General features: G+C 38.4%; 1 protein-coding gene across 1 annotated transcript; it reads right to left on the bottom strand.

Annotated features, from left to right (window-relative positions):
- LOC122656095 (WD-40 repeat-containing protein MSI4-like) lies at positions 1-27,949 on the bottom strand. Its single transcript, XM_043850535.1, has 15 exons — positions 27,748-27,949; positions 21,526-21,589; positions 16,209-16,295; positions 16,034-16,096; positions 14,358-14,423; positions 14,125-14,199; positions 13,466-13,541; positions 12,176-12,392; positions 11,422-11,503; positions 8,308-8,381; positions 8,011-8,122; positions 7,768-7,842; positions 5,190-5,269; positions 3,178-3,277; positions 1-319 (listed from the first exon to the last, which is right to left on the bottom strand). Exons 1-15 carry the CDS (start codon positions 27,873-27,875, stop codon positions 206-208), a joined length of 1,413 nt encoding a protein of 470 aa, XP_043706470.1. The 5' UTR covers positions 27,876-27,949; the 3' UTR covers positions 1-205.
- Between the last annotated feature and the right edge of the window lie 12 nt (positions 27,950-27,961).

The raw sequence follows: 27,961 nt of genomic DNA on the forward strand, positions 1-27,961 counted from the left end.
AAAGTTAACAATACACTACCAAGAAAACTGTACCAGCTAAAATATCTAACAAAGCACATTAAATTACACCAAGTACATTCTAGTCTATGGTCTTAGATGAGGATAGTCATATACCCTCAAGGAAGATCTGAGATTGCCTCTGACCATACGGAAATGTTTCATACAAGTTATGGCTCCAAGAAGTTAAGCATCTTGTGGAATTCACTCATTTACAATCTCCAGATTTTGATGAACACGAGAGTATGTGCGATTTGAACTTCTCCAGCTCAGCAAGAACCTCCTCTTCTGGTCTATAAATCAAGTCACTCATGCGCCATATCTGTGCAAAGAGAATCATTTATCAAGCCCTGAGACCAAAACTAGCAACCAGGAAGAATTAAAGAAGGATGAATCAGAATGCATGTGGTGTGTGTGTGTGTGAGTATATGAATAAAAGAACTTGACAAAGATCATATGCCTGGTGTATAGGGTAGTAAAAGCAATGCTGGAGAACATGAATTAGCTCAGCAAGCTAACACGCAATTGCAATTTTTAATAGAGATCTGACTGTTCACTAAGTACCCTTGATTGATGGCTCTAATAAGGGAGTATATCTTTTCCACGTACTCAAGTCTCTCTCTCTCTCTCTCTCTCTCTCTCTCTCTCACACACACACACACACACAGAAAATACAATATCTACTATTTTTTTCTTTTAAAAAAAAAGGGAAAGAGATAGCTGTCTGGGCCTCTAGAGCCTGCACACGCACGCTGGCCAATGGGAGTGTATGTGCAAGCATTGGGCGGGATTTCCGCCTTCCATAGGGGCAGTGTGGTATTTTTGCGTGCTTTTGTGTCTAGGCACAGGAGCTACGTGGGCCACGCGACCAGGTTGCGTTCTTTTCCCCCAAAAAAAATATCAGAACTTGATGGATGATGTGAATCGAGCCAACCTGACTCAATTTTAAAAATGTATTCAAGTTAGTTGGGCTGGGTAACCTCAGCCCAAAGTCACACTGCGCTGCGTAAGAGTGGTGGGTTTGTAGTTAACTCAGGCTAGCTAAAGATTGGCAGCATCCCAGCCCAACCAATATGGGATAGAATCTCTAACCTAATGCCCTTCTTTCTTCTTCCTCCTTCCTCCCCCGCCCCATCCCTCTACACCTCTGAGTGACCAAACATCACCACCTTCACCACCGGTATTGCCCTTGCTAACGTCAGAACACCATTGTCATAAAGTGGAAAGATTCTTCTTGGATTGAAACTCACCAATGATCGAACCAATCTTTTCCACCCATCTAACTACCACAGCGACCAAATCCCCAACTTCACCATGGCCGAACCCACTGAATTATCCCTTTCATCTCTCATCTTCTCCGTTTTCTAATGTGGAAACCCAGCTCAAACCTCCAAACTCCATGGCTGCCGCTAATCGAACCCTCTTCTTCCCCTCTGCTTCTTTTCTTTTTCTTCTTCTTTGATACCCTAAACCTGTAAACCCATCTCTTCCTCCATACAAAACTGAAACCCAAGCCCTCATCTCCATCTCCCATCTTCTTTATGCAGCAGAAATTCGTATCTCCTCCTCTACACTTTTTTTTTATTTCCTATACACTGCAACCCAATCCCAAATCCATCGACATTGTTTATTTTCCATTTTCCTTTATTTATACTCACTGAAACAACTGCCCCTGTTTCCGTTTTCTCTTTTTCTATTTTCCTCTCTCCCTCACCTGCAACCCATTTTTCTCCTCTGACACTAGCCACCACACCCTGCATCCTCAACGCGTCCCTATTCTCCTCCTCCACCCTATCTCTTCCTGCAACCAGCTGCAACCCCATTTCACCTACTCCCCCATATTTTTCTCCTCCTCTATTTTCTTACCCATCCTGGACTTAGTCGAAGAATAGAGGTGAAATTGAATCCTCTGTTGGTACCAAGATTGGTACCTCAATTGGTGAATCAGATCCAGGGATCGATGTGGCTCTCAGCAATGACATCATTCGCAATCACCTGTAATCGCAGCCAAGCATCATCGCCTCAGCCATCACCCTAAACCATTAGTGCCCAACCCTTCTCCCCTCTTCTTAAAACCTCTACTCCCATCTCGGTGAACCTTCAAACCATCCAATACTCCATTTGCTTATCCCTCAATCTCCGAGTGTTGCGGTAAGAAAGTTGTAGCATAGGTAGGAGGTGAGCTTCTAATTGATGATGGGAAGCGTGTTTTGGGCTGTCGAGGGAATCACCATTAATATTGAAGAGTGAAGCTTGGTCCTTTGAGACTCCATTTTCTGGGGGAAATTCCTCAATAATATACTGTGGAACCAACGCAATCTCTTCAATATTCCTATGGCCGAACGATTGAACAAGGAGAGAGACCTTCTGGTTAGCCAAAAGAGATGGTGTGGAACCCTATTGAGAACCCTCTTCTCTTTTGATCCTGGAGTCCACAATACTGCCATCAGAAAGAATATTATTTAGTGGGCGGTATTGGGAGGGTATCAACTTCAATCACATGGGTTTGCCGGAGAGAGTTTGAACGAAGAAGTTCTTCTTCATTTCACTTAGTTCTCTTATTATTATGGAGGGTAATCTTGAAATATCACACTATATAACGGTATTTTTGGGTTTAAATGAACATATTAACGTTGATGGCATCACTTAACAGTGTTTATTCACAGAATGGGTACGGTTGGTAGAAAATTTCCATTTTAGGGGAGGGGAGTGTCATTATTTAATATGCAGGGGAGGGGACTATCTTTTAGGTGAAATATTGGGGAGGGGACAGTAATTTTCCAATATATATATATATATATATATATCTAACTCCCCCCCCCCCTCCCAAACAAAAATATAACTCCCTTGGATCACACAGGTGCAATGCTAGTGTGATCAAAATTTAAGGAATAGGAGAAGAGAAATAGCATGCCATACAAAAAGTGTCAGTATATAATATGAAGTAAGCATTTATTAAACTGATAGCTAATCAACTTTTCTGGCAGGCAGCTAATCATTGCAGACTGAACAGCATACTAGTAGGCCAGGGAATCAACATCATTGGAGAAGAAGATCAAAATGGGACAGAGACAATCGGGGTCAAATGGAAGCGGCACTTTGCACTTACAGAATAAATTTATGGGATGAAACTAGTGCTGAAATGACATGCATTGTGGAATGAAAAGAAATGCCCATTACCTGCAATGTCCCACCTCCACCAGTACTCTCACAATCATCAGACACACTAACAATTGTCCATGGATCAGATGCATTCCAGTGGAAATCAACAACTTTATCCCTGCATACGTCAAATTCATTGAAAATTGTTTCATGAGTAAAAACACTACGAAGACTAAATGCAGGAAAAAGTAAAACCAGTCATTATCAATCACCAAACAAACTCCAGCATAAAATAAGAAATGTGGTATATAAACCATGAAATCTGCACAATTTTCCACTAGAATAAACATTGTACACATGGTACAATAAATTTTGAAGTCAAATTACATCCAAGAAGATACTCCAAATCTTTAAGATCCCGCAAATGCACCAATCCCAAAGACCAAATTTCACTGCTACTTGAGGTTCGCAAAACCCCAGTAAAGATGTCATTTTTTGCCTCCCTTCCACAAACAGCTTTCATTAATTACACCAAAAGCAGTCAGACCCACATAGAACCAGTTGAACAGTCAACCAACCAGGCACTACAGTGGGTCAACACTACTCGCTACTGAAAAATCTACCCAGAATCATTTGACCCTTTTCGCTTTCATCAATCCACCGACTGACCAAAATGCATTTTTCTGACAATTTTTTTTGCCTATCCAAAAGAAAAAAAAAAACAATAATAATCTGTGGTTAGATTTATAACAGCCCACTTCATAGTTTTATAAGCATATTAGCACTCACAACCCTCCGCATAAAGCTGAGAGAGAACTAAAAAGCCCCTAAATACCCACTTCTAACTACAGTGCACAGAACTAACATGAATAGTACCTCTTCTTCCTAATTTTTAAATGGCACGACAAACATACCCGCCTGAAGTCAAGAAAAGATTAGCCCCACAGTGCAGTTATTCCTTTGACACAAAAAAAAAAAAGAAAATAATTGAAGCTAAACTATCCCAACCCTCCTATAACGTCTCCATTTATGGTGTGTATAATAAATGATGTTCATCATCTAGGTTTTCCACATTCCGTAGGTTGAATACCAACCCATTAAACAAGATGCAAAATACTGGATTCCTGCCTTTTAAGATTATTGAGTTATCAATCAGAGAGAATATGAACTGCTGGTACAGTGGATGACTCATAAATCACATCACTGCTAAGATCATTTAGAATCTACCTTGTGGGCTTTCAGCTTGCTAAGTTGGAATGGACAAATAATATTTTCTAATCACATGTGATCTCTAACCAATAATTCTAATGGATGAAACGAATGTCCAGGACAAAGAACTACACTTGAAACTCATAAGAACCACAGTGAAAGTCTTTGCATGACATGGCAAAATATGGCATTCATGTACCCACCAAACAAGTAACTGGGACAACCCATTGTCAAAGAAAGAGGAGAGAACATAAAAAGTCCAATTAATTATTCTTTAGAGTTCATTTGAGCTCATTCCTTGTCATGAGCTTGAACCTAAGTTACTTATAGAAAAACACACAAATCCACTGGACAGGAATCAGCACTCAAATCTTGTCACCTCTCCAGTTTGCAGTTGATCAAGGCTTCAAAACCAGTCATGGGTCAAAATCCCCAGGATCCGTCATATGATCCATGACATTATGATCACACACATAAACCCTGCCCCGTCACTTAATGGATGAACTTTGTAAGCCCTGATAGGGTTTCAGATTGGATCAGGTTGAGCTTCATACCGTGAAGCCATGGTGAGTCTGGGTAAAGCCAAATACACAATTATGTATATCCCTAATCTTATTCTTAGCTTTAAAAAATTACGTTAGCTCTTGCCCAGGGGCTACCCAACAGTTCTTTTGCCCTGTCCTGTCCCACCCATCAGCCGGTTGGAGCAAAACCCAAGTTGGTCCTGGATCAACCAGGACAGGTTCAGGTTAGTACCAAATCCAACCAGTTAAGATCCCTATGAGTGGGTAACTTGTATACATGTATAAATATTAGAAGAAAAACAAGCAATCATATTTATAAGCCAGAACTATGCAAATATGGGAAGAAAAGCTTTACACCTGTGCCCAGCATGTTGGAAAAATAAGCCTGGAGGAGAATTTGGCATTCTTGTACCAACACGATCTTTTTTTTTACCAACCTGAAACATGATATAGAGCATTGAATTGTCAGTTTCTTCCTAATCACATCAGATATATGGTTTTCAAATAATAAATTAGAGCCTCATCAATATATTCAGTTTCCATCTGATCCAAGCATATACAGAACTCCAAACCTTTTATAGCATAATGCAATTTTTTTGGGGTATTAGAATTTAGAATGTGATAACACACTTAAATATATCGTGCCAAAGGAACCAAGGAAGTGAAAGTTAGAACTAGGTCCTTGAAAAGAAAAAAGGGGAAAATGTGCAACCAGGGAGAACAGGCAGCTTTCTCTATCCTACCACTCGATCTACCAAAGTTGAAAAGCTTGAAGGGAAGAAGTTGCAATGGACCAATTGGAGCTGAGGGCAGTGAACTCATGCAGCTATTGATAGAATTGAAAAACTCAGATGGGAAGGAATTCACATACCCAAGTATCCCTGAATAACTACAAGCCTGTACAATGGTCATCAGCCATGAAGTAGTGGAATATGCTATGAAATCAGTTTCTGTGATACTGGTCCCACTAACTTCAGGTTCATTTGACACTAGCAAGAGCCCATAGGATGCCAATGAACCCAAAGGTTAAGAAGTAACAAAATTACATACTAGGTTTTGGATAAAACAAGCTACTAGGTTTTTCAAGTAAATAAAATCAGGCTACTTGTTGTGCACAGGGAAGGAGTTCACATAAAGCATGGTGAACAGAATGACTCAACTTCACGTCCCCATAGAGTTCAAAATGCAAATTTCCAATACAGGGAGGAAAACCTTCAAGAGTCTAGACATGACAATTCTTATTGGGAAGTCCAAATCTGAGCTCAGATTTAACAGCACGGAGAATATACTTGAGAAATATTATAAGATATTGCTAGAGGCTAGATGCTGTAGGTATTTAGGGAAGTAAATTCTTTATTTATTTCCTGTCATGGATATATCATCTGTAACCCCCTCAAGGGTCAGGCAGGTCAGGTCCAGATCCCTTATTTCAGGGGAGGGAATATATTTGAGGACTGTTTAAGACGTTGTTAGAGGCTATAGGTATTTGAGGAAGTATATTCTATTTTTCTTTCCAGTCAATAATTTTTTTTTATACATACCAGTCTATTTGTACATAAACTTGACCAAAAGCAGGGGAGGGTGAGTCCACCTGTTTCCTGTCACTAACACTAACATTTGAGTTCACCTGACCTGCCATGAGGTAGATGAAGCTGCTGGTACAAAAATGTGGTGCAGTTCAGGCAGATCGGCATCTGCTTGCCCACATAACAATCACTAAAGCATTACACCCTATCGCGCAATGAACAATTCAATTTTGGTGATTATTGCACGGTAAGGAAAAGATTCAATACATGGAGAGTCATATAACTGAATTTGGCTCCGAAATATGACAAATGGCTAATCCATCAGCCCTCTACTAATTTGACGAAAATCAATTAGATTGTTGACCATTCAGTTAAGATGAGCCGCGAAAATTGGCAACCATCCAAGGAGTGCTCTACTCATTCAATGGCTGAATTGGCCACATCAGCCCTCCACATGGCAGAACCACATCACTCACCTAAGTATTCACCTTTAGGTATGTACTCACCAAGAGAAACTTTTCCCCTAACTGGCCAAGAGGAAGAATTGTTTGCGTAGGGCATACAACATTACTTGCACATGGCAGGCTTGGATGGAAGCATAGTTATCAAAGCGGAAAGGCGACCATGGCGTTGGAGAGGGTCGAAAATCAAGGCGACACCAACAAGGAGGAAAGGAGTCCGCTTAGGCACCCAAGGCGACCAAGGAGCCTAGACGCCTTGATAACTATGGATGGAACTATGGAAGCAGTTGGGCCTATGTGACAGAGGACCCCTACCTATCTCACTAGTCAAATTTTACAAGAAACAACTATGAAAGCTTTTAAGGAGTCACAAATTACATGTACCATGGTAATTGATTTTAGAGGCATTTAATATACTCACTGTCGACTCACTTTTTTGGAACCAATCCACTATGAGTTCCAAGTTCAAAACCTGACCAGTAAGATGGGTGTGGGTTCCTGTCACATGGACCTGCCCATTCCAAGTCTGCCATGTGCCAAATTACAATGGATACCGTACATAATGAGCCATTATCACTCTTATCAGGCCCTTCAGGCCCCATAATGGCAATTAGCATAAAATCTGACAAGCAGCACCAATAATTCATTCCATAAGTTAGTTTTGCTCGAGGCATAAAATGCTGATAGCTTTTAATTTTCACTTTTTTTAAAAGAGCTGATAGCCTTCTAACAGGATGGACTAAGTGTGGACAACCATCCATGGATGGACCTTGCAGAGGAACCCTTTGGTTTCCGGGTTGCACCAGGTGCTAAAGCTTGGGTGTTTTGTATCCATGGAGCAAAGACAGGTTGTAATTGTATGCAGTATATGAAAACATATCTAAGGGACGCCCAATAACAAGTGAAAATGCGGCTGTCATGCAAACATGAACAGTGAAATTCTTGTACCTTCTCATGATCCCAAACATTTAAGAAACCATCTTCAGCAGAACTGCCAAAAACAGATGACTTGTCTGGCGACCACTGCAAAATTAATAAATTCCATATTAATAAAATAATACAATGCCCAACCAAACTATAAAGGGGTTTTTTTTGTGGGTGGAAGGGGGGTAAGCTACAAATGCATTGAACTTAAAAAATAACATGACAAATGCCACAATAAAAAGCTAACCCAGGAATATTATCAAGTACCTGCACACAAAGAACAGCCGCTTTGTGACCCTCAAATTTATAGATGGGTGAACCAACACCACCAGAAGTGAGGTTTCGACGGTCAAACATACGAACAGACGTATCAGCTGACCTGTAGAGAAAGAGTAATGAATTAAAATTCCAGGCAACAAAAAGAAAATTTTCATGAGCCCCCAATCTAAGAAACGTACAATATCAATCTTACATGGATCAACATATCTACCCTATAAATTTAATTGACACCATATGGTAAACATGGCAGCAGCCAACTGCAAGAACCAAAATAAGCACACACACCCTGTCAAAATAAGGTTTTCATCATGTGGATTCCAATCAACGCAGTGAAGATCAGCATTATGAGCTTTCTCAACCTAGCCACGAAGACAAAATGACAGACAACAGAACATCAATATCAAAATTTGAGTAAGCAAGGGGTGGGGGGGAATCAGATAGTCGGATAAAAGTAATAGTATAGCTCAATGCATCTGAAAAAAGATGAAGAGGGAGGGGGAGGATGTAACAGAATGGCAATTATACTGAGGGGCTTATCCCATTTAACCCATAATCACATTACAGCTATCCTGGAAGAAGAACAACAAGATTTCATTAAACATTGAATCATGAACAAATGTCCCAACAAAAGCAATTTTTAAATCAAACACTGAAACAGCTGCACCCACAAAATTTGAGATCTTTCAAAGAGGACAATCATTGTGGACAGAGGGAGTATCATTTTATTAGTGCCAACCAAGTTGTTTCTAGAGCATTAGGGGAAAAAAGAAAAAGAACAAGATTCACCATCGCAGTCAATAGGAACATAAGAAGCTACCACTTAATTCTTTAGCCCCTTAAAATTTCATAAATTAAACCCACGGAAAATAAATAAATAAACAACCAAATCTACTTTTTTTTTTTCTCAACCAAACTTCCGTGCTCACACAAATACCTAATATTTGACATAGATAAGCCTGGTTTATAGTTTAAAAGCCATACCTCTTATTTTTGGTAATAAGGTAAAAAGAAACAAACAATACTATATAATTGAGGAAATGTGATACATGATGCATCATATATTTTTTATTTTTTTGGTAATTCTATTTGTCAAAAAAAAAAAACAAAAAACCTTATTATGAAAGTATATTTTCTAAAAATACACCATTTGCTACAACAGGGTAACCAATGGACATTTCCCATACATCTTTTTCCTTTATGTTCTCACATAAATGATTTTGGCAGTACCTCAGGTTATTAAACTTGAGACCACTATATAGGCCTCGAGTTCTGGTAACCTTCCCCTTGAGACATGACAAGTAGATTGTGATCATTATTTGGGCATGTACAAACTAATAAATTACCTTGAAAAAAAGACACCAGAACAAATGGTTCCAACATGTTCATCTACTTGAATGATTTAAAAAAAAAAAATTAACTACAGTCCCAAAAGCACCCAAGAAAAAGATCAGAACATTGGAAGTCATATAAAATGCTGACTTTGGTCTCCCCGAACTTCAAGGTGGGACCCACACAATCGTACATAATTAGGTCTTAATCATTTGACATGCAGCAGGTGAAAAATCATTGGGGCGGGAGACCTGATAATGTAGTACTAGATAGACAAGGGTCTACTAAAAGCCAAGCAAATCTGGATCTCACAACTTGCTGGCCGATTGGGACAGAATTGGGAAATTGTGGCAGAATTAGGGTTAGGTTTAGGGTAAAAAGGTTGAATCTTATTTGAATAAACTAGGCAAGTTTTTAGGAACCTAATGATGTAGGGTTGGTAAGGTTTAAGTGAAGAATTGAAATTTAGAAAAATAAGGGTTAGGGTTTCGAGTTTTGGCAAAGAGGAGAGTGTGAGTTTTAGGGTTTAGAGTTGGAAATTGGGAGAGGGCTTAAGGTCAAGTGTTAGGGGTAATAGCAGTCAGGTTCGGCTGTAATTTGGACAGATTTCCTTGGTTGGATTGTTCTGGGTAGCTTTTAAGGTTTCTAGGTTTAATGGAGATGAGGGGGGAATGGGGGATTAGGGTTTGGTTGATGTTTTGGGGCAGCAACCTGGATCGAGTGTAGGGTGAGGTGAAAGGGGGTTGTGATCCAAATTTGATGGGAATCTGATGGTGGAAAAAGGCTGGACAGGGATTCTAGGGTTTAATGGAGATAAGGTTTAATGGGAATCAATTGGGAATAAGTAGGCTTAGGCTGGAGGATTAGAAGAAGAAGGGGATGACTAATAACTGTAAAATACTTACTGGAATATGCAGGTTCTTCAATGGCAATCTACAAGATGCAAGGAGTCGATCGGAGTCCACCAATCCCTTCACCTTGATACTACTCACAAGGCAACCTTGATATTACTCACAAGGCACACTCATGTGGAGCTAAATAGCAGCAGCAAACAAGAGTTTTTTTTTTTTTAAATCTGAATATTGTCGGGAGCCTTCCCACAATTGTATTAATACAATAATATGGCCTAAGGCCCAATCCTAATACAAATCTAAAAAACTCTCCCTCTAAAAATCGTGAAGGGATGGAATTAAAACACTTAAAACAAAAGATTCCCTAACTACCAATAGGAAATAAGAAGAAACAGCCAATGGGATTAATTCACTTAAATCTGAACCGGTTCAATTTAAGTTTACAATAAACTTAAAAAAAAAAAAACTAAGTATAGGAAATAACTAAGGCTGAATTAAACTAAAACTAAATATAGGAAATAACTAAGGCTGAATTAAACTAAAACTAAATATAGGAAATAACTAAGGCTGAATTAAACTAAGGCTCCAACTACTAGGCCCTAATCTTAGGGCTGCTTCTTCTTGCGGATACTTGGATCTGCATCACCTGAGAACAAGTCCTATCTGTTCAAACCCAAGATATTCCCTGTAATTTTAATAAAAATATGCAAAAAAGATGAACTGAATTGTCTATTGCTTTTTTACTTTATCAAGGACGTTTGTTATGAGAGAGAGAGAGAGAGAGATGCCTGTTATGCAACTCAATAGTAAAAACTGTTTACAATTAAACAGAAAAACTGAAATTAAATCTAGTTAAGCAACTTGTACATTAATGATGTGAAAATGTAAATAGAAAAAGGGTATTCCTGCTTCTAAATACCAGATTCCTCAATACTTTAAGAGCACTGTGTTACGTATTTTAAAAATTCTCCTCGAGGACTAAATATATATCTCTACATACTTCATCAGAAGTGCTACTACCAGGAAATAATAACATCACAAATGAACGAAGAAGCCGAAGGTTTATGTGAACTACTAAGAAGAAAGACAGAACCCCGTTCATTGACAGAAATATCCTTGAAGTTCATCAAAGTAGAGTTTCTTGTGATTATAGTAAGGCACTCTCAAGAGCAGAAGGGGGGATTATTAACAATAAAACAAATAAAGAAAACAATTTAACCTTGATGGCTGGACTAGTGCCAGCTCGTGCATCCCATAGTATAAGGCAAGAATCATCACCCACACTGCAGAACTCCTGCACACTTCAGCAAAGTTACAGAAACAATTTTAGCCAAGGGGAAAAACTCTCTCTCTCACACACACGCATGCAATTAACTTCATTAAAATGAAGAACTCCATAACAAGAAACAGGACATAAAATCCAGCTCGCTCAGGGCCTTGTGACCGTTTGTTTTGTCAAAAACAGATCCTTCCTTTGTCCAGAATATCCATTTTTAAAAGCTTAAAGACTATCTTCCTCTCTGATGCAATCACCAGAAATGCCATGAAAATTGAAAGTGAAACCCTAAGCAATGGAATTCGAACATTTAAACCTGAAATCATTCAAACACACTGATTCTAATCACCCGAGAATCGAGATGACACCCATCAGTAAACCTGGCTGCTGGAGGATGCAAGGAAGATTAATTGCAGGAAAGTTTCAGAGACAGAGAGAGATACAGAGAGTTGCAGAGGCAAACATCACAAGAATTGCAGGGAAATTGCCGACAAAGGGAGAAAGGGAGAGAAATTGTAGACAGGCAAAGGGTCAGCAATTTCCATAATCCTTCATATTCAAACTTCCAAATAAACCTGGTGGCAGGAATACATGCCATCTGGTGATACAACAGTACAACATAAGCGTTTGTGAAACCGAGATTAGTCCATATTAAACTCTATATATGGTGAAGCATTTCAAGGTAACTGCCATATACCTTGAAGGACAGAATTGCACATCTTCAACAGTATCCTCATGCCCTTGATAGATACCACGTGGTCCAACAGACGGACTGTCTGAAGCTTTATCACCACCCTTTGAGGTATGTTTAATGCTTGAGCTTCCAGACCCTGGAGATTTTGCAGATCCTGGTTCTGTGGCTGAAGCAGAGATATGATCTTGAATACTCCACAAGACCACTGACTTGTCTTTTCCTGCCATAAGAAGTGTTGACAACAAATTAGATAATTGATTGGCAAAGCCAGAACCAAATGCTGTGATGGGAAGAAAAAGGAACCTATCCACTCTGGAGAAACAACAGATATCAGATTTACCACCTTACCAAATTGGCAGTATGGATACCATGATGAAATTCATGCCATATAATTATGCATTCAGTAAACATGAGGACTTTATCTGTTCAAGGCCATCTACTATGAGATTATAGGAAGACCGATGGAAATCATAGAGAGGAGATTTGAGTGGAGAATATTCTGTTAAAGATATTCCAGCTGCTATATAGATTGTGGATTTCATTTTGTGGCTTCTTTACTTTCTATTTTGTAGGTTCAGATAGATTAATAGATATGCTACAATCCAGCCATAGTTTCTATTTAGTAACATAGTTGTCACGGCGTCTAGGAGATCCTAGGCATTGAAATGAGAGAAAATTCAAGGCATCGCCTAAGTGACCAAGATGCCTGGACGGCTAGGAGACGCCTTCACAACTATGTATTATAATGTTCTAGATAGTTTCTATTTTGAAGGAAGACTAATATTGTAAGGGATCCTCCTACCATACTAGAGGTTTCCTATTATGTTGGTTTCTATGAAGTAATAAATAAAGGAGAAGGGGCTTAGAGCCTTAGACCCGTAGACCCTCTAACGATGGGGGAAAAATAAGTGAGTTTTGGCTTTGGCCTTGTTGGTGCAGTGGTTATGTTGTCATTTGGACTGTGGTGATGCAGTTCCAACTTACAACCCACTTGGTGGTGCTTCCAATCAGACCCTACTGTGGTGGTTCAGTAGGTTGGGTATGGTAGTGATTCAATTTCCGCAAGCCAGGTGGTGAAGCCTTGGCCATATTTTTTCTTGTTTCTTCTTTCATATGTTTTTAAAAAAAAAAAAAATTTAAAATTTAAAAGAAAAGGTTTAATACTGTTCTTAATATTGGTTTGTCCATATATGCGATCCTATTGCGATTTATCTCTCACTAGCTTTACTAGTTCGAGAACAATTCTGCATTAAAGACAGAAAAAGAAACCATCAGGAAGGAAAAATCTCCAACCTCCAGATAGCACAAAAGGTTCAGTTGGACACATTGCAAGTGCAAACTCCGCATTATCTTGGTGTCCAGTCAATATCTGCAAGGTGACAAGTTCCTACGTTAACTGCCACTATACCAAGACAAAAGGAAAGAAGAATAAAACAAATAAGACATTCAAGTTCGCAGAAAATAAATGACAAATCAGATGGCCAGTGTTATCAACTATTCAACTAAAACAAAATGGTGAAGACCTCATCTTGTGTTTAGACACAATATCTTCCTGGCAAAAAAGGCATCCAAGAGCACAATGAGAGTTCCCAAAAAAGGAAAGACAAGAATATAAATGTATTTTGATAAAAAAGGGTGAGATTGGTCCTCTTAGTTCTCACAGGGAGGATGAACTTATACTCTTCCACAGGAATATAAATGTAATAAAATCCCCCAAAGGAGTGACTGCTGATCACAAATAGACCAAGGCTGGACAAGGGTCCATATTGTCCAGGGCAGCCTAAAATTAGGCAGAACCTCAAATTTATATATACAATAATTTACCAACCATTAGTCAGACATGATGAAATGAGGGGAGAAACAGGAAAACCACAAAGAACAAAGGAAAGAGGGGGGAAACTGAAAAGAATAGCACAAAATCCTGCAACGGACAGAGTTTAACTAAAACAAACCAGGTCTGGTCGAGAGTCTGCAGCTCCCAGGACCGCATGACGATTAGGTTGAGCCTCAACGTCCCAAATGAGAACCTGGTTTACAATCCCAATACCTTAAGCCAGATCAGACTATGCTATTACAGAAAACTTAAAAATGAACAGAAACAAAAATATTGCATGTATGTTTACATGATTCACTAGATTCGTAAACTAAACTTTACAGTAGGAACACTACTATATAGAAATCTTACATCCGGACTATCAGTATGGGTTGCCACTATCTTACTGTTTTGCGGCAGTTCTCTAATTCTGTTCACCTGCAGAGTCATAACACCAATTAAAAGTCAAAACCAAGAATACCAACCAGAAATAGGAAAGTAAAATCATGCAAGTAGCCCAATTGGAGCAAACATTTAAGATGCAATTAGATAGTGATTGTCTTTTTCACTTACTGAAGCAGAATGGCTGCACAAATCACAATGCTACCTAACATTAAATGGGAAAATTTGATCCTTTTCCATCAACTAACTGCATACCTGCATCTATAGGAGCAACTTCTCCCCATATTGCTCCTATCAGCATCTCTAATGAAGAAACTATGTTTAATTTTAAAAGATCCCCTAGTTGCCTAACAAGGTCACTTAAACTGTTTCAGTGACAAATTTACTCAAAACTATTCCACAGACACATTTGCCCCTCCAAGATGTAATAGAGCAGGTCAAATAATTTGCATGTATCTAATACCAACTACATTACAAGGCATAGGATACAATAGGCTTGGGGCCTGTAACAAGACCTTCGTAAAAATATCATTGCATCAAAATGTTGTCTCCACTCTGAATAGAAAGATTCTACATTGTAGAACTGAGACAGTGCAAAAATCATTAGACCTAGTCTTATATCTTGAGAATTTGGTTTTTTGCATTTTTTTGCTATTATCTTGTGATAAAAATTCATCAAGAATATTGATAGATATCGTAATAAGTATTAATCCATCACGTTCCATTTAAAAAATCACATTTAAATATTAGGTAGATAAGCCGAAAACAAAATCTGGATTGTTATTAGAGCATCTAGTTGACTCAGCAGCATCCAACAGCAAGAATTAATATTTTATCACACTTCCAAGGAGAGATTTTAAAATTAAACCTTAATTTCTTTGGTGCATGTGTAATTGTGTATGCGATACTCTGTGTAAATCTGTACACTCATAATTAGAAGATAATGCTTGGCCCCAGATAGTCAAACTGCCTATACAAGGACCCAGCCTCAAAAAAGAGGCGGGTTGAACATGATTTTGGCACCCTGCCCCCAAAATGGGCACAACCAACCCAGGTTTGATAGTTTTGAGCATTCTAGAATAGAGTAATTTGATTTGTACTTATGAGTACAATTCGGTAAGAGGAATTTTCCCAAATCCCATCTATAAGTTGCTTTTAGAGCAAGTATATTGGTCTATGGTGCCGATACCTTGCCTAATATCCCAGAATAAAACGTCCAAGACCCACTGTTCCATGCATCCCATTTAATTTTTAGCTTTACCAAAAATCACATTGAACAGAGTTACATGATCAAGATTTTTCCTTTTTTGTCTTTTTCTTCGCATGCAATCTTTTAGTTGGAAGCCATCCATCAGTCATCCTTGGTTCTCTAAAACTGAGAAATAAGCTGAACTATTGATGCTGCAAATCCAAGACATTCCCCTTGCTATATCACCCCACTGGGGCCGCCGCCCACAGGGGGGGTGACTCAAGAACCAAAGAGTGCTCAAACCAGTCTTCAAGAAGAAGAACCATTCGGACCATGAGCCGGTAGTTTTACAATAGTACCAAAGTCATGGACAATCATTCTATCTCAAAAACCATAGATATGCAGACCACCAAAATGAACTCAACACACAACAGAAATTTATAAATTAGCTCCATACTTCTCCAGGATGAATAATAGTTTTGAACTTCTTTACAAAGGGAGAGCGTGCTTCTTCATTAAACTGCAAAACAAAAATAACAGGATCATTAAGACAAAAATATAGAATGGGTGATGAAATGAAAAATGAACAGGAAAAAAATTTACATGAAACTCAGAAGACAACATGAATTCACCTGTGATATGTGCTCTGCTGCAGCAACCCTTGGTTTCACAACTTCACAATTTGCTAACACTAGTGTGTTTGGAACACTGCCGTCAGTCTGAAAAAGTACGTGAATGAGACATCAATAGAAGCATTCAGTACCACCAGAGATAAATGAATTCACTAAACTTGCATATGCAATTTTTACATTACACACACAACAAGAGGGCTTGTTCATTCCTGATCAAACTTTCCTGAACAGGAAAGTACAATAAGTAGCTTAATGCACACAAAAATAAGAGCTCAAATTTTCAACACCATTAAACATATCAGGAGAGATATGTTATACCAACCCATGAATTCTTACTAGAATAACTAACAAACATTCTGTCCTTTCTTATCTCAGGAAAAATTAGCTCTACTAGAAATAGGGCTTGTTTCATTAGAAATAAGTCTAGGGTTGGGTTACATACATGTTGGACCTTTGATCCCATGGGTTTCTAATGTAATAGGCCACTTTTTTGGGCCTAAAATAGGGGTACATAGGTTGCATACGGGATTAGCCCAATACTTAGTTTTTATTGTGTGTTTTTAATTGAACCGGTTTAAATTGGTTGCATCCAATTGGTTCAATTGGTCTAATTTAAGTGAAGTGATCCTATTGGCTAAGAAGTTCTTATATCCTATTGGCTACTAGGGAATCTTCTTTATTTTAAGTAGTTTAAGTTGTTTTTAAGTCATTAGGACTCTTTTTTTAGTCTATTTTAGTTTCCTAGTCAGTTTAAGTTAGCTAATAGGTTAAGGATTGGGTTAGGCCATTCCTTTTTAGTGTCTAAGTCTAATTTTGAGTCTTTTATATAAGGTTCTAAGGGGGCGATATATTGAACACGAATTTGATTAATAAAAATTAGCTTTATGCTTGTTCCCATTGTTGCTGCTCTTGTGAGTGTATATCCTTGTGGATCTCAAGGTGGAAAGGATTGGTGGATCTCCAATCGACTCCTTGCATTGTGAAGATCGGGAGGGCTGCTACTTATCTCCTTGCATTGTGAAGATCGGGAGACCCCATTGTTCATCTTCAAAGTTGTTGCCATTGAAGACCTGTAACAAGTAAGAAATTCTGCAACTATTCTTCTTCCTTCTAGAAGGTCACATACAAGGTGATTTTCGTGAGAATTTTGCCCAGCCAAATCTAACCATTAGAATCTGCTAAAAATTTGATCAAGTCTTCCTCAAACCCTAAGAGAGACTCGATTCAAATTTCAGCACCATCCACCCAGCCAATTGTCTTTTACCCCTCTCTCCTACTTCTACTAGAAAACCTCCATAACTCCAAATCTGTCCATCAGTTTCAAACCAAACTTTCAGCATACATCCCTTACATCATTGTTGACACTCGATCCAAGTTTCAGCCCCAAACTCCCACTCTAACCCCTTCATCTCCTTGCTCCATTAAAACCCAAACCCAAAACCCTAAAATTCAATTCTGCCCAAAGTTACAGAATTTCAAAACTCATCCAAATCCTAACCTTTTATTACTATATTGACCCCCTAGACCTGCCCATTAATACCCTAAAAACCCCTTTCCCAATATCCAACCCAAACCCTAGGAATTGACCTAAATCTTAGTGCTGTCCATTCGAACCAGCAGCCCCTTTTGTTATTTGATCCTGTTGTTTGGCTCCTAGTAGGTCTCCTACCTATCTAGGACTACATTAGGGGGGGGGGGGGGGGAGGAAGTGTGCGATGCATTCCCAGGGTCAAAATACCCTGTTGGATTCACCATGGGCCCTCCCAAATTCCAAATACCCAACTTACAAAGGAGTGGCAAATCTATAATTTATCACCACAAGTTTTCAAAGGGGAGTGGCAAACTAGTAATATCAGGAGAGATATGTTATACCAACCCATGAATTCTTACTAGAATAATGAACAAACATTCTGTCCTTTCGTATCTCATGAAAAATTAGCTCTACCAGAAATTTAAAGCAAGCTTTTATGGTTGGGGGGGAGGTGTATAATTAGGGCTGTAAATGGATAGCCGAAAATCCGAATCCGATCCGAGTTCGAATCCGTTGAAGAGGTTCCGAATCCGAAATTCTGGTTTCCGAATAATATTCGAATCCGTCCGAAAGGTAATCGGATTCGGAGTCGGATAGTTCTATTCGGAGTCGGATAATAATCGGATAATTTATTATCCGATTGTAAGTTTTGATTTTTTAATATTTTTTAGAAAAACATATCAATATTACTATTACCTTTATTATTTGTATTTTATAAGGTTATTTTTGTAATATCACTCAAACTCTTAAGTCTTAACCTAATACTAGGGCTTCCTATTCTCTTGAATCTCTTCCTCCCTCTTTCCCAAGTCTGAGTTTCAACTTTCAAGCTCTCAACGGCGCCGGCAGTCTGCACTCAACCCTCACGCTTCAAGGTCACTGGTCACTCACTCTTGATTTTCGACTCTTAGCAGCAACGGCAATGGCAACGGCAACAGCACTCGCACAACCCCCTCGACTCTTGCTCTGGACCAATTAGGTATACAATTCTTCTTCTTCTTCCATATCTCACTATCTCTCTCTTGATTCTGTCTCTCGCTCTCATCTCTTTGCTCTTTTTTCTGTTTTTTTTCTTTTCACTTGTCGAACTGTAGAATGGCCGAATGGGTTGATCAAAGTTTCAGATGGAAAAAAAAGGGGTGGTGAGCGTTTGTGCTGGGAATCGACAGTGGGTTTTTTTTAAGTCAAATGGGTGGGGTGATTTGGAGTGAAAATCGAAGAAGTTATCTGGTTTGGGGTCAAGGAATTGGGTGGGAATGAGAGTCGAAGGGAGGAGTGTTTTGCTGTGAACGTTTGAGTGTTTTTGTTTGTTTGAATTTGCTGTTACAGGGTTACAGCAGGGGGTAAATGGGTAATGAAAGGAGAATAGATTACTATTGGAGTCGAGAGGGGGGAGGGGTTGGGGAGATGGCTCAGATGGGGCTGCTGTAGATGATTTTTTTTACTCATATAGAATGAGTTCAGCTGTTCAATGGAGTAATACTGTAATAGTAATTGCCCCCATCTTACATAAACGGAGAATAGATTACTATTGGAGTCGAGAGGGGGGAGGGGTTGGGGAGATGGCTCAGATGGGGCTGCTGTAGATGATTTTTTTTACACATATAGAATGAGTTCAGCTGTTCAATGGAGTAAAACTGTAATAGTAATTGCCCCCATCTTACATAAACTAGCATCCTCTGTCTCTCTGCCTTCACCATATCATGGTTTTGTAGAGATTTAGGCTTTATCAAGATAGGCTTATGAGAGGGTAATGGTTTATGGTTTGGAAGTTCTGTTCTTTTTTCTTATTTGTATTTTAGTTTGCATTGCTCCTTTACACAAAATACTTGATTGCACGGTTGTTCTGTTGTTATTACTTGGGTTTCTAAATGAAATAGTTTTGTTGGGTATAACTTAATGCATTCTTGAGATTTCAGTTTCAGAATTTGAATTGTTCAAATTCCCTATGAAATTGTAAAAGAGAAGCGAGTTAAGTCAGTATTGCTGCGGGAGAGGAAATTGTAAAAGAGAAGCGAGTTAAGTTCAGTATTCCTGAAGCACTTATTAGAGAGAGAGAGGTGTAGACTTGACTTGGTGTGGAGGAGAGTGACGTTGGGAAGATTACATCAGGAAGCCTTAAGTCATATATGGGTTGGGAATTGGGAATTGGGAATTGGGATGGATCCTGCCCAGTTATTTCCTTTCCTCTTTCCCAGAAATTTCATTTTTCAACAATTCTTTAATGCTTCTCCTTACATAATTTATATTCTCTTCGCAGGTCTCAGTTCCCACTCTTGAAGATAGATAAGCTGCAACACCCACAAACCCCAAAGACCCAAATCGTTTGCTAATGCTTTCTTCTTCTTCTGCTTAGAATTTGAGCAATAATCTCTCTTTCTCTCCTTCTCTCCTTCTCCTTTGTCTAATACTCTCTCTCAGTAAGCAAGGATGGCGGCTAAGAGGCTTTTTGATGAATCTCGTAAAGAACCAGACAAGCCAGATCCCAAAAGAATGAGAACGACACCTTCTTTTGCAGTGTTAGTATCAAATCTTATCAGAAATATTCTATTCCATCACTTCTCATTTTCCCTACTCTTTTTTTTTTTTTTTTTTGTTGTCTAAATATCTGGTCTTCCCCACTTTTCCAGATTTTAGTTTAAAGGGATTCCATTGTCGTGTTTCCTTTTCTGAGTTATCACTATAGACCCATTTTTCCTACAAATTTACAAACTGATTTTTTGTTTCTCTTTTCTTTTCTTTTCTGTTGGTGCAATCTATTTTTGAGGTTTGATTTGAAGATAACAGGATCAATCTATCCATTAACCTAATGATAATCCAATTTAAAGAACAAAATAACACATTTCTAAGAATAGGCAGCAGTTTAATAAAATAGGTAATCGGAGTCGGAAATCGGTAATCGGAGTCGGAAATCAGTAATCGGAGACGGAAATTGGTAATCGGGGTTGGAAATCCATAAGTGTAATTGTTCATGAATCGGATAGTTTATCGGATCTGATAGTTTATCGGATTGGATAGTATCCGGATATCCGATAAACTCTCGGATTCGGATACGGTAATACCATTTAAATATCCGTCGGATATCGGATCGAATTCGGATAGTGCATTTGTTAAACAGATTCGGATTCGGATAGTAGTGAATCCGAGCCGTTTACAGCCCTATGTATAATGCATTCCCGGGGTCAAAATATCCTGTTGGATTCACTATGGGCCCTCCCAAATTCCAAATACCCAACTTACAAAGGAGTGGTAAATCTATAATTTATCACCACAAGTTTTCAAAGGGGAGTGGCAAACTTGTAATAAAACAACATCTTAAAGGGTTATTAAGGTAAAATAAAAGGAGGACAGAATAAGGATTATAATTAAAAGTGGAGGGCTATCTAGGAACAAAATTAAAATAAGGGACTAAGGATAAGAGGGAGGGGTAATATTGGGAGTTCAATGAAGGGGGCATCCATTCTCTTTTGAGCAATTTTGAAGTAATATCTTCATCTCTATCTCTTTACCATTGAACTTGCATCATCCATAAATTGAGTAAAAGTACTTCTCGGATAATTTGAAAACATTACAATCTTAGAGATGTAACAACAATTTGATGTAATTCTGCCCCCTAAAAACCTGCACTATATATTTCTAAAATTTCATCATAATCTACCGCGTACCAGGATAGATCAAATAACAAAACAAATACCTGACAAACAAAAGCATGCAACCTTAAATAAGAAAGAGGGGGATAGAAAAATCTGCCTTGAGAAGGCCTGGTTTTATATCAAGGCCACTAACCTGCTCAGAAAGGTAGAGACGCTGACGGTTCTTGTATGTAGCTTGCTCAAGTTGTGGTCCCCACCTAATAGAAAGCAGAATGGAGGACAAATGAATATCAAAATATTGGTAATTACCTATTTCAAAAAAAAAAAAAGCAATATTGGTAAAGTTTAACATCATCCAGAGACCTAAGGACAATCATGGCACAATAAATTAAGTACATACTCATCTTACCCTATGAAACGAAAGATTTACAACACCTATTTGAGTTTCAAGTTTTTCTTTTTCATTTTTTTCCACATTTGGAAGGCCTGGTGGTTGGGTGGGGGATGTGCGATATTGAATCATACTCTGTTCTACAACACTCACGTTTCTTGAGAACTCTCTTTGAATTCTGACTTACAGTTGATGGGTAAATTTTCAGTATTAGAATAGTACGCGGTTGTCTAACTTCATTTGACAGGCAGATGGATCCTTGTACCTATCATATTGACAGACAATAAAAATCATTTAAGATTTTGAAATCATAACAATTTACGAAATAGTTTAGTGCCCCCAGCTGGGTTCTCGTTACCGATAAAAATATCTCCTTATCTAAAAGTAATAGACAATTCTACTGAACCATTTGAGATTATTAATATTGTGAAAGATTGTGTTTAATAAAAAATCCATATAGATTGTATATGTTGCAATATCATCATTGTCAAGCTGGTCCTTAGTTACACATGTACTTTTTCTGATAAGTCAAAGTATTTTACGTAATTAAAAAAAAAAATCCCTCTATGGTCGCTAGATAGAGGATATATAAAGGTCAATTTATTTTTTTATTTTTTATTTTTTTGAACTTTATCCCAGTGTCGATGATTTTTAAGTTTGTTATACATTTCCAAAGAGAAGCCCGATTGCCTTTAACTAGTCTTCTGATTGACTCTAAATACTGGTTCATGGCAACCATCAAAGGCCAGTACTCTCCTGCCATAAGGTCCAAGAAATTGCCCAATGGACCCAATCATCAATGACCAAAGCTTGCTGATCAGTCAAGTTATGAATCACCTTCATATCCATACATTCATAAGTGAATGCTTTTCTTTCATGTACACTGAGAATATATAGCTAAGAAATGGTATTTTTCATTCAGATATTCCCAGATCATTAATGCATTAAAAGGGGTTTCTATACATACTAATTTTCCTTCACATTCACATACAGCAAATGTTTATCTTAATCTTCTTTCCAGTATTTTCATGCGCAACCACAACTGATTTTAAATTTGGCTTATTAATTCTCAGGCCATCACCAACACAATTGTAGTTCCCAGATAATTCTATGAACTGGCATCAGTATTTCAAACTTCAAAACGGAAGGATCTCAGCAATCCAAGGGTTCAACAAACAGTACCAGACAACAAGAGAAACAACCTAACACAATATTTTACTAGTATCTCCCCCCCCAAAAAAAAAAAAAAAAAAACTTATGCAACAACAAAAACTAAGCCTTATTCCCAACAAAACAGGGTCAGCTACATGGATCCATGCAAAGCCAAAGAAAAAAAAAACACAAGTACAAAGAAAGGAACACAGCAACATCAACAACAACTCAGCAATATCTCACCTAAATGGGGTTGGCTACATGGATCTGTGCAAAGCCAAAGAAAAAAAAAAAAAATAAACACAGCAACATCAACAACTCAGCAATATCTCACCTACATGAATCCTTGCCCTACACTCAGCTCTATTCAAGGTCATACTTGATACAAGACCTAAGCTATGAATGTCTTTCCTCACTACTTCTCCTAGGGTCATTTTTGGCCTACCCCTGCCTCTTGTAGTTCCTTCAATCTGGATCGGATCACTCCTCCGTACTAGGGTATCCCAAGGCCTCCTTTGAACATGGCCATGCCACCTCAAACGACTTTCACACAGCTTATCATGTACTGTGGCAATTCCCAACAACTCAACCTTATCCAAACTAAATGGGAAGGGCTACATGGATCATTGCCCTCCAATCAGCTCTATTTGAGGTCATACTTGATACAATGCCTGAGTTATGCATGTCTTTCCTCACTTCTCCTAAGGTCATTTTAGGTCGGCCCCTGGCTCTTTTAGTTCCTTCAATCTGAATCAAATCACTCCTCCGTGTTGGAGCATCCAAAGGCCTCCGTTGAACATGGCCATGCCACCTCAAATGACTTTCTCGTAGCTTATCATGCATCCGAGCTACTCCCAAACCAGCTCTAATATGATCATTCCTTACTTTATCCTTTCTAGTTTTGCCACTCTTCCTCATCTCCGCTACACTAAATTTATCTATATGATGCTTCTTAAATCTTAACTACCCAACATTCCACACCATACATCATAGCCGGTCGTATGACTGTCCTATAAAATTTTCCTTTAAATTTTAAAGGAATACGCTGATCACACAACACTCTGGATGCACTTCTCCACTTCATCCATCCTATTTTAATTCCTTGTGAAACATCATCCTCCATACCACCTTCTTTATTTATGATTGAGTCCAGATACCTAAAATAATCACTCTGTGGATTGCGGAATCTCCCTCTCATCAATTTAAACCACCTCATTATACATCCTAGTGTAACCAAAGTTACACACCATATACTCCGTCTTCATTCTACTTTCTTAAAACCTTTTGATTTCAAGGTTGATCTCCATAACTCCAAATTGACGTTAATCTCTACTTTTGTCTCATCCACCAAAACAATATTATCAGCAAAAAACATACACCAAGGAACATCATCTTGAATGTCTCAGGTTAAATCATCCATGATAAGTGCAAACAAATAAGGGCTTAAAGCTGATCCTTGATGTAACCCAATTGTAATTCAGAATTCACTACCTTGGCCTGGTGTTCAAGGTCTCATGAGATCTCGGCAATTTTCTCAATTTCGACTTGGGTTGAGTCGAGATAGGGTGCGAAATAAAAGAAAACATTTTCTTAGCCGAAATTTTTGTATCTCGCTAAAATTTCAGTATATCGACGAAATATCACAAAGTCAATTATATAAATACAATGTTTCGACTTTTCCCATTCTCGGTAAACTCAACTGTTTCGCCAAATTGGAAAGAAAACAGCTCCAAATCACTTATTTGCTCCAAATCTTGCCAAAAAAAGCTTAGAACACTTGGATTTGATGCTCAAGAACAACATTTGGAGGATATTTGCTGCCCAACAACCTTCCTTGGAGGAGATGTGAACTTGGAAGGCCCGGCACTCGTTCAATATTAGGATGAGCGTATAGGGATAGGGGTGACCTGGTACTTGGAGGTTGTTGGCGTGTATTGTTAAATGTTGACTCAAAATATATTTGACTCATAAATAACAAAATAATGTTAGATGTATAATTTATGAAATGGTTCATAATTTGATGTCGTTTCGTTCCTATTGCGTATTTAAGTTGTTCTACTTGAATTATCTGTGTTCTAATACTAAAGATTGTGTGGAATAGGTCATATTAGTATACATAAATATACAGCGTACACTACCAACCTAGGGTCCTAAGTCAAACTACAATTTCGGGTGTGATTTTTAAAAACTAAGGGTTCCACCATGTTTATAGGGCCTAAAATAGGTTGTCCTACAAATTACATGAGCATTAGGTCATATGGCCACCGAAAGTTCGAAACCAAGGGCCAAGAATCCAAGATTTGACATAAAAAAAAATGCACCAACTCGGCCAAGATCTCGCCGAGTTACCGAGACAACTCGGTTTTTTGGCTGACCAAAGCCAAACGAGATACCAAGACCTCAAACGTTGCCTTGGCCCCCCACAGTTCTAGCACTTGTCACTGCACCATTATACATATCTTTAATTATGTCCTCGTATTTACTTGAAACATTTCTCTTCACTAGTACTTGCTAGATTAACTCTCTAGGGACTCTGTCATAAGCTTTTTATAGTTAAATTGTCCATTCATCTAGCATTTTCCTTGTGCTCATAATCTTATTAAACAATTTGGTTAGCCAAGATAAGCCACAGATTCCTAAGCTCTTGCAAACTTCTATTGGGATCACTTATGAGCCTTGTGTCTTGCCTACTTTCATCTTCCTTAAAGCTTATTTTACTTCAAACGCTCTAATTCTTCGTATATATCTACAACGTGTGGTGTCTTGATGGGTAATGCAATCTTCCACAATACTATTACTCAAAGTGTCTTCATTTAGTAGGCTGCAGAAAAAACCTTCCCATCTCTTCCTAATATCTTCATCCCTTATTAGTACTTTACCATCTTCACTTTTAATACATCTAATGTGATCAAGACCTCCAATCTTCCTTTCCCTCACTTTAGCTACTTATAAATAACATTTTTTTCCCCTTCCTTTGTGCTCAAATTGTTATAAATATATTCATATTTCTTCCCTCTTGCTTTTCCCACGATCTTCTTAGCTTCATTTCTGAAAAATTTATACCGTTGTAAATCATCACATCCTTAGTCATTTGTCGTGTATTAAAACTAGCTTTCTTAGTCTTAATGGTTGTTTGAACCTCATCATCCCACCACCAAGTCTCTCCAGAGGAATGATGTTTTCCTTTCGATTCGCCTAGGGCATCTTTAGCAACCTTCTTAATACAAGTAGTCATCTCATTCCACATCGTATCAGTGTCTCCCTCAAAGTCCCACTTTCCTTCTTTGACCACTTCATCAGTATATGATTTCAAAGGATCTCCTTTTAAGCTCCACCACCTTATCCTAGGGGAACTAAGTTCACCTTTCCTACTATTCTGTGTAGTGAGGCACATATCCATGACCACTAATCTATGTTGTATGGTTAGGCTTTCCCCTGATATAACCTTACAGTCCTTATATACTGATCTATCAGACCTTCTAGTTAGGCAGAAATCTAATTGGCTACAAAGATGTCCCCTTTTGAAGGTAACTAAATGCTCCTCACTCTTTTCAAATTAAGTGTTTACAATGGATAAATCATAAGCCATAACAAAATCTAAAATTTAGATCCCCTCCTCATTCCTCTCTTCAAAACCATATCCTCCATGTACACCTTCATAGCCTCTACGATCTTTCCTAACATGTCCATTCAAATCAACCCCTATTATTATCTTTTCTCCTTGACTAAAACCTTGCACTAATCCATCCATGTGTTCCCAAAATTGTAACTCACTACTTTCATCCAATCCTACTTGAGGTGCACGCTAATTATATTGACAACCTCTTTCTCCAACATAAGCTTAATGGTATAATCCTATCTCCAAATCTTTTAGCATCCACCACATCTTTAAATCTTTATCCACTACTATGCCCACTCCACTTCTATTACTTTTATCCCCCGTATACCAAAGTTTAAAGTCGTCCAACTCCTTAGTTGTTTTGCCCTTCCATCTAATCTCATTAATACAGGCTATGCTAATCCTTCTTCTCCTTATAACATCTATTAATTCTAAATTCTTACCTGTTAAAGATCCAATGTTCCAAGATGCTAATCTAATCCTACACTTTTGGACTAGATTCTTTACCCGCACTCGTCCACGGTGCGAGAACCCTTTGCCTACTTGTCACAACATCTCAACATCCTCATCTCTGATACACTTAGTTCTGCTATATCCCGTTTATTAACTACCCAACATTCCACCTCGTATATCATAGCTGGTCCGACATCTGTACTATAGAATTTTACTTAAGTTTTAAAGGAATAGGATAATCAAACAACACCCCGGGCAAACCTCTCCACTTCATCCATCTAACCTTTTTTTTTTTTTTGGACGAATGCCATCTAACTTTAATACTCTGTGAACTATCGTTCTCTATACCACCTCCCAAAAAAAAAAAAGAATATTGCAAATAAATACTAATGAGGAAAACGACAAATAGCTGAATTCTATTTGTAAAACATATAATGATTCTAAAATGGAACAACTCCAATTATCCAGGTATGCATGCGTAACGAGCTACGAGTAAAAAGCCGAATATTTCTGCAGCAAAATGTGCATCACTTCACCTTCCACAAACCCCCAACCACTACCACCAACCCCCCCCCCCCCCCAAAAAAAAACAAGGCAAATGGAGAATATAAAAGGACAAAAAGAAGTTGAAAGAAATATAAGTATTTGAAACCTAAAAAACAGTTTAGCAGCGGTAAGGAATCAGAAACATTAAACGAATGTTAAACCCTAGAACAGTTATAATAAGAAAAAAAATACAAAAGGACGAAAGAGACAAATGCAAGTATAGAAACCCTAGAAGGAAAGAAAGAGAGACATACCGGCAAGAGAGAGAAGGCCAGACAAGGTTGTGGTTGGCAAGCCAGTCGTAGAGGACGGGAACCAAAGACTTCCATTGTGTGTATCTCTCGTCCACCGATGGCTGCCCAGCTTTCCCTCTCTCCCTCATTCTTTTCCCGCTCCTCTCCTCTCTCCTCTCTCCCGCAGCCAAAACCCAAAATAATGAACTGCCGCTTGTCTTGCCCCCCTTTTTTT

This window comes from Telopea speciosissima, chromosome 3 (assembly GCF_018873765.1).
Source record: "Telopea speciosissima isolate NSW1024214 ecotype Mountain lineage chromosome 3, Tspe_v1, whole genome shotgun sequence".
NCBI lineage: Eukaryota > Viridiplantae > Streptophyta > Magnoliopsida > Proteales > Proteaceae > Telopea > Telopea speciosissima.